At 34.2% G+C, this 8,098-nt stretch overlaps 2 protein-coding genes across 5 annotated transcripts in view; both read right to left on the bottom strand.

Moving 5' to 3' along the window:
- Window positions 1-146: 146 nt before the first annotated feature.
- Window positions 147-1,768, bottom strand: LOC110811133 (Ribosomal L18p/L5e family protein). Its single transcript, XM_022037528.2, has 2 exons — window positions 1,401-1,768; window positions 147-627 (listed from the first exon to the last, which is right to left on the bottom strand). Exon 2 carries the CDS (start codon window positions 613-615, stop codon window positions 232-234), a length of 384 nt encoding a protein of 127 aa, XP_021893220.1. The 5' UTR covers window positions 616-627; window positions 1,401-1,768; the 3' UTR covers window positions 147-231.
- Window positions 1,769-2,066: 298 nt separating this feature from the next.
- The window catches only part of LOC110811135 (SNF2 domain-containing protein / helicase domain-containing protein / HNH endonuclease domain-containing protein), a 29,562-nt gene continuing 23,530 nt past the window's right edge, over window positions 2,067-8,098 (bottom strand). For 3 of the 4 annotated variants that reach the window (XM_088210830.1, XM_088210831.1, XM_088210832.1), the window contains 2 exons: window positions 2,926-3,101; window positions 2,067-2,404 (listed from right to left, as the gene is read on the bottom strand). In XM_088210830.1, the coding sequence (XP_088066956.1) occupies window positions 2,294-2,404; window positions 2,926-3,101 (287 nt within the window). In that variant the 3' untranslated portion in view covers window positions 2,067-2,293. Of the gene's footprint in view, window positions 2,405-2,925; window positions 3,102-6,794; window positions 6,935-7,048; window positions 7,784-8,098 lie in introns of those variants that run through there. The other variant, XR_015816119.1, reaches the window with a different exon arrangement.

Here is an 8,098-nt window from a genome sequence, read left to right as displayed (position 1 = left end):
TGAAATCTTTGGCACATGTTATTGTTTGTTAAAGGTCAACCTTTTTCTTTTGACAAGAACCTTACAAGCAGCCTTGTCGATATCTTGGCTTCACTTTGCTGCTTTGTTGACAATAGACTTTCCCTTCAAATAAAATAAAAAATAACTTCAATACAGAAGCCTCATAACATTTATTATCAAAACCACTACTCTTCAGAACTATTAACACATACAAAAGGGAGCAAAAATGCATCAGAAGTTAGGCCGAGAAATACTATCATCATTATCATCAAGAATGAGTTTGACCCCATTGTTCTTAAGGGCATTGACAAGAGCCCATACTTTAGTGCGGTTCTTAAACCCTTTCTTCTCCACCTCTTTGTTTGCATCTACGTGTATTCCTCTTCCCTGACCCTCTTCAAGACCATCAACCTTCAGTCTCATGGCCAACACCTCTCCAACAATGGCTGCCGCCTTGGCATTGCAAGACCGACCACATTCGAGCGAGCCTTTAATGGCATGTTCAACTGTTGATGCTGTGGCAACTATCCTGCCGTTGTTTCTGTCTACCACGTTAGCTGTAATGTACTTCAATGATATGAACAACCTTAGCACGTACCTCTTCAGAACTGTCATCCTCTAACAATTCTGGAAGTTTGAGGTCAGTTAGTTTATTAGTGAGACTTGAAGTGTTACTGTATATTTCAACAAACGTGTATAAACTAGCATGCTTCACATTAAAATGCTAACCAATAGCAGTGAAGTACTTGAATTATCATTAGAACATTCCTTTTGATGGTCCCATAACTCAGTCATGATATTCTTTTTTGTTTTTCAAATAGAGAAGAAAATTATTCAAAGCACCAAGAGCATGCTACTCGAACAAAGGGAAAACCTATAAAATAGATTCAATCAAAATATCCAAGGGGTCGTCCCATAACAAAAAGAATGACTTTTGAACAACACATACTAAGTCTGGATCTGGTGATCTGTATTCCTATCAAAAGGAAAGGAAATTAACCTCAGAAATTCTTCTATTTCTTTCTTTCCATAGGTAGCTGAAGGGATAAGGGACATGAATTTTCGTAAAGGTTTAGTGCTGAATTTCAAAGCCATCTAGCTGAAGGAAACCAAAGTAGAAAATTAAGAAGATTCACTCTCTTTCAGACAAAGAAAACAACCACCGGAAATGATGGTGTTGAATGTTCCGGTAAGCATGAAAAACAGATGGAATCAATCACCCAAATGCCGAAAAAGCAGATTCGGAAACCAAGCCATCCCATAAGAACAACAGCAGAATCTCATCAGCCCAGGCAATTATATTGTCGAAAAAGAAAAACTCAATTGAGCAAATAAAAAATAGGTGAATCGGCATTTCGTACTCATTAAAACCACTACATTCTACATTGACACGATTTTACCTGCTTAAATCTGTCAACCACTACTCTTCTTTCTTGCGTTCTTTATATGATCAAATAAACCACCGCCAAGCTCTGTCCTCTGCAGTCTCAGTTCGACCTCCTCCTGATTTTTGGATCCCTTTTTCCTTTCAATTTCCCTCCCAAAACCCTAGGCTTTCGCTTTGTTTAAAAACCAAACCTTGTGAAATCGCACCCGTGCCTGCAAGTTATACCAGCTTCAGGTGTTGCTCATCGCGCAAGGCGCGCCTGCAGAGCCATCAACACTGTCTTCGCGGGTACGCCCAAGGGATTGCCAATCACCTCTCTCTCTTTCAGCATCCTCAGTTCACAGGCTAAGTGCTTCCCATTTCTCCATATGTTTCTCTTTTATTTATTTTTGTCCTTAAACGACGACGTTTCTCATGTTTTGCCTCATTGAAGATTACCAAGAAAATTATTCGAAGGGCCACGCTTGTGTAGGCTGGTCCGTGGGCCCAGATATTTTCTTGACCTGATATTATACTTTATCTCAGATTATTTTTTATTTAATAATTTCTCAATTTTAATTTTCTTTCTATTTTTTTAACATCATGGGGCTTGATTATATTAATTTATTGGTAGATCCGTTGAATTAAAATATGCATGAAAACTAACAAAAGTGAAAAAAAAAAAAAAAAAACATTATAGTATTCAAAATATAATATTAGTAATTTTTTAATAGAATAAATATTTAAATTTTATCATCACAAGATAAATAAAAATAAAAAATTGAATTGGCATTGAATTGGCAGATTGTTTTCCCAGTTACAAAAAATCTCTCACAAAATATGGTACCGATGCTTAAGAACACAGCAGGGACAGGGGAAGTTGCATTACCATACTGAAGGAAAAGTCATCTTGACTCATCTCTCTGTTCAGCTTTTAGAGGATACATCCAAGTTATGAGAAACAGCATAAGCACTTCCAGGAACTGCAACTAAAAGTTCCTCCTCAAATTTCTCCAGCATTTCTGAACACTCCTTATCCTGAGATTACTTAGATACATCAGTTTAATACTTAAAACTTACATTGTAAACCATCAAAGTCATCCCAGTAATGGAAATAGCACTGAACTTGAAAAGGTTTATTTGCCTTTTTTTATACAAGAAGAAAGTAAAGGAGAAAGATCCACTAATCTTACGAAAAGGATAGCCAACCAATCTTTTATACAATACATAAAGAGAAATAAACATCTTCAACAGCCTAATCTAAGTTGAAGAGTGAAAATAAACACGGCGGTTTTCCTCTGTGCTTCTAAGGAATACTTCAGAAAAAAAAAAGACAACTAAAAAGCATAAAGACAGGAAATTCAGATAATTTTACTTCTATTAAAAAAGCATGAGGAAGCTACTTCGATTCCAGCGCTTTCAAATTTGAAAGACGGGTTTATTTAGCTTGAACATAACAACAGCAGGGCCTAGTGCATGATGATGCATATATACCAAATGCACAGGGCATGCAAGTTTGAGATACTATGACAGATGAGATCCCTGTCCTCAGAGAATACCTGCACTTGAGTGATGCTTTCTTCTGTATTTCCAAGATTATCCGAATTATTCAACATAACTTTAAGTCGTTTCCTTGCTTTGATCCTTGTTGCCTGACGTTCAGCACGCTGTGCCATAGTAACATCTGAATGGCAGGCTACGCACAAAGTCCTCATGTTTTCTAGCATGCACTCACCTAAAAAGGATTAATATGGTAACATAAGAAACTCAAATAATAACTGTAAAGAGTTAGAGAAGAAAAATTCTATATATTTCTTGTATTTCATTCCATAGATTTTAGAAGTATATATATAGAAGATGGATTTATATATGGAAATATAAATTATTCTATTGATGCTAGAAATCAACTAATAATTACATAAAAATATTATGTAATATATTTTATAATATTCTAACACTCCTCAAATTGAAGCATAACTATTAATTATGTCCAGCTTGTTACGAATATACTCAATTCGGATACTATTCAAACCTTTTGTAAATATATCACCTAATTATTCCCCTATTTTTACATAACCGGTAGAAATCAAGTTCTCATAAATCTTCTAAAAAATAAAGTGACAATCAATATCGATATGTTTGATTCTTTCATAATACACCGAATTTGAGGCAATATAAAGAGAAACTTGATTATCACACCAGAGTTTTGCAGGTAATATGGAATTCAAACCCATTTCCGCTAAGAGGTGTTGTATTTATAAAACTTCATATGTGAACTGAGCCATAACTCTGTATTCGGACTCTGTATTATATCAGGACACAACGGCCTGCTTCTTATTCCTCCATGATACCAAGTTTCCACCAACGAAAACACAATAACCTGTAATGGATCTTTTTTCAATTTTAAATCCAATCCAATCAGCATCTGCAAATCATTCAATGTGAGTGCGTCCATGATTGTTAAATAATATACCAAGTCTTAGAACACCTTTTAGGTAGCACAAAATTTGTTTCTAAGTCTTGCAATGTTTGACTGTAAGTACATAGATAAATTAACTAACAACACTGACAGGATATTCAATATCTAAACGAGTCACTATGAGATAATTTAGTTTTCCAACTAATCATATGTATCTTTCCAGATCATCAAGGGGGTTACCATCATCTTTAATAAGGTGTACATTTAGTACCACTGATGTGTTACATGGTTTAACTTCCAACTTTTCAGTTTCTGCAAATAGATCAAATACATATTTTCTTTGAGACAAGAAAATCCATTTCTTTCTTCTTATTACTTCTACTCCTAAAAAATATTTTAACTGATTCAAGTCTTTGGTGTGAAACTTGGCATGCACGAATAATTTGAGAGAGAATATTCCTGCACAGTCATCTCCTGTAATGACAATATCATCAACATAGAAAACAAAAAGTATAAGACCAACTGTTGATTGTTTATAAAAGATTGAATGATCACACTTACTATTCTTCAGCCCAAATTCCAGAATTATTTCACTAAATTTACCAAATCATGCACAAGAACTCTGATTCAAAACATACAAAGATTTCTTTAAATAACAAACTTTCTCGTACTCCCTCTGAACGATAAACCCAAGTGGTTGCTTTATATACACTTCTTCTAGGAGATCACCATAAAGGAATCTACTCTTGATATCCAACTGGTGTAAAGGCCAATTTCGAGATGCCATAATAAAGATGAATAAACGAATAGATGTAAAATTGGCCACCGGAGAGAACGTATCCGAATAATCAACCCCATAAGTCTGAGGTATCTGGGTTTACTTTGACTGATAAAACTCATTTGCACCCCACGACCTTTTTTTTTTAGGTAAATCCACCAAATTCCAAGTATGATTTTCATCGAAAACATTTATCTTCTCAAGCATCACATTATGCCAACCAAAATGATTCAAAATTTTCTTAACTTTCTTGGGTATATAAATCGAATCTATAGAAACAATGAAACAGCTAAACTAAGAAAACAGATGGTCAAACGAAACAAAATTAGCAATGAGATAAGTTGACATAGGAATGGTACACTGACATTTACCTTCACGAGACCAATGGGAATATCAAGGTCTTGTGAGAAAGAATCAAATGATGATGGATCTGGCGCAATCTGTTATCTTCTTAAATAAACATGAACAATTGGTGATGGTATTTGGGTCAGAGGCACACTACCATTATCATCAACTTGCTCAAGTAGGAAGAAAACACATCATTCGGAGAAATACTATTATCTATTTGCTCAGTAGAGGCACCTGTGTGAACTTATGATGACTCACTCATCATCTGCCCTCTAACTTATAAACTTGGATAATGAGAAGAAAAATGATGTATTCTCTAAAAAGACCACATCAGTTGATACCAAGTATCAATTGAGATCTTTAGAGTAGCACTGGTATCCTTTTTTAAGGCGAGAATATCCCAAAAATATACACTTTAAAGTCATTTGGTCCAATTTTATCATACTAAATCGCACATCTCAAATATAACAAGTGCTACTAAATATCTTAAATTGCACCGGAAACAAAGATTTGTTTGAAAAAAAAAAGACTATAAGAAACATCTCAATCAAGTACTGTAGATAACATATGATTAATCAAGAAAGATACCATGGAAACAACATCAACTCATAATTGCTTAGAGACTTCCGTTTAAAACAAGAAGACTCGAGCTGTTTCAAGTAAATGTTTATTCTTTCTCTTAACAACTCCATTTTGAAATGATTTATCAACACACGAGAATTGCTTAAAGATCTCGTCCTGAGTGATGCATGTCTAAAATGAGTGTGAAATATTTTCCACGCTCATAAACATTGAATTGTGTTTTCACTTCAACATAAAAAGCAAAAAAGTGAGAAAATATTTCAGAATAATTTTTCATAAAATATATTCAAATCATTCGAGAGAAATTATCCATAAAGATAACAAAATACTTAAAATTGCTTTAAACATAACAGGATAACAATTCCAAACATCATAATTAAGTAACTCAAAAGCAAACTCAGGTCGTCTATTGACCCTAGGACCTGATAGAATACAGTAATATTTTACAAACCAACATGACTCACAATCCAGTGAAAGTACATCATGGAACTGAGTACATAATTTCCTCAACACAGGTAGAGAATGGTGTCTTAATTGAAAATGTACTTCAAATGGAAAGATAACACTAGAGCAGACAACCGATCAAGACGCCCAAATATCAAGAATGTAAAGACTGTCTGATATATTTCTTTACCAATAATCTGCTTCGTCGTAAGATTTTGAAGAACACAGTGATCAGGAAAAAATGTAATACAACAATTCAAATCTTTATTAACATTACTCACAAAAATCAAATTGAAGGCAAGTTTAGATAAACTTAATACAAATGATAGAGTAATAGATGAATTTGATTTTGTGGTCCAAGAATCCACAATGTTATAGGACAACCCATCAGCAATAGTTACAGGAAAAAGTGATTTATGTGATCAAAAACTAAAAAAAATATTAAAATTACCTGTCATATGATCTGTAGTAACAGAGTTAATCACTCATCTGTCCGATGAACAGATAATATATTTTTTCTCTGATTCAGTAAAAACATTAAATTTATTTAAAAATTTCTGATATTGAGAGAATTTAACATATTTGTCAGTTGAAATAATAACAATTCTCTCACAAGATAAGCTAGTAGTAGTAACAGCAGTAACAATATTCGCAGTTTGTGTCATCCGATTACAATTCTGCAATTTCTTACAACATCGTCTTATGTGCTCTCGTTCACAACAATAATAGCAGACAATATTATCACTTATTTTAATTCATAGACTACAAAGATATCACTCAGAATATCCAAAACACAGCAGTCAGAGATGCACGAAAAATACAGCAAATAAATCAGAAATTTTGAAAAAAAATAATACCTCCTATCACACAAAATCAAGAACCATACTGCCACCACCGAACACCGATCATCGCCTCACACGCTGCTGCGGAAGAGTCATGCGCCGTAGCCATAAAAACACTTATCGCCATTGAAAAATGCCAACCAACCTCCCTTCGGCTGGAAATCACCACAAAACAAAAATACACACCTGAATCTGGAATGTAACTTCCAAAATCGCCCTAAATCGCGCTAGAGAACAGAAAAAAACTTGTTGTCACGCAATCTGCTCACCCTCGGGTTTTCTCCGCTCCGGCCTTCTGGTTTCGTGCTCAGAATCGATCGGCTGAGCTTCCCTTCACCTTCTGACTTCAGATGGGACACATAACACCACGACTTCAAACTTCTGCGCAAACAGCCGACAAACCCGACTCTGCGACTTCAAACAGCCGCACAAACAACCTCCTCCTCTTCTTCATACACCACTATACTGCCCACACTCTGAACTGGCCGGAGATCAGTGGTCGACTTCCTCCAGTGCCAGAAATGGGTTATCCAATCCTTTTTTGGTCTTATGTATTCTGACCCCTAAAACTCTAATCCTAACCGTACCTCTGATACTATGTAAAGAGTTAGAGAAGAAAAATACTACATATTTTTTGTTTCATTCCATAAGTTTTAGAGATATATATATATATGAAGAGGGATTTATATATGTAAATATAAATCACCCTATTAATACTAGAAAATCAATTAATAATTACATTAAAATATTCCGTAATCGATTTTATATTATTCTAACAGTAACCATGTAAAGGAACTTCATACCCAACATAGATAAAAAATTGTTATGTAGATACAATAAATTCCTTCATTTATCATGTAAATTTATTTCAAAAGTAAGTTTCGAGATACTAAAAGTACTTGATTTATGAAATTTGAATTGCGAATATATATGCTCCAGTTTTCCACTAGCTTGTCACCAACGAAGAGTTTCTACCTAATGATTTATCTTTATCCCAGCAAATCCTGATTAAAAATGAAATTATATTAATTTTTTGACAACAGCACACTACCTTCTCTGGAAATACTGCATATTTTATTTTCCTCTTAAGAAGAATGGTATTGCTTACTATTCATATGTTATGATATATGAATATAGACCTCATGTACAGATGACATTGTGATTCTATTTGATGCAATGAACATTGGTCATACTAATCTCCCAAAATGTAAATCTATTAAGGCTCAAACTCTAAAATTTGCATTATAACCTAAACTCTAAAATTTCCCAAAATATAATCTGTTTTAACTCAAAGTAGGGTTAATGACAGAGAACCCTGA

This window comes from Carica papaya, chromosome 9 (assembly GCF_054855325.1).
Source record: "Carica papaya isolate Zhongbai chromosome 9, ASM5485532v1, whole genome shotgun sequence".
NCBI classification, from domain to species: domain Eukaryota; kingdom Viridiplantae; phylum Streptophyta; class Magnoliopsida; order Brassicales; family Caricaceae; genus Carica; species Carica papaya.
This window is presented reverse-complemented; position numbering and strand designations above follow the sequence as displayed.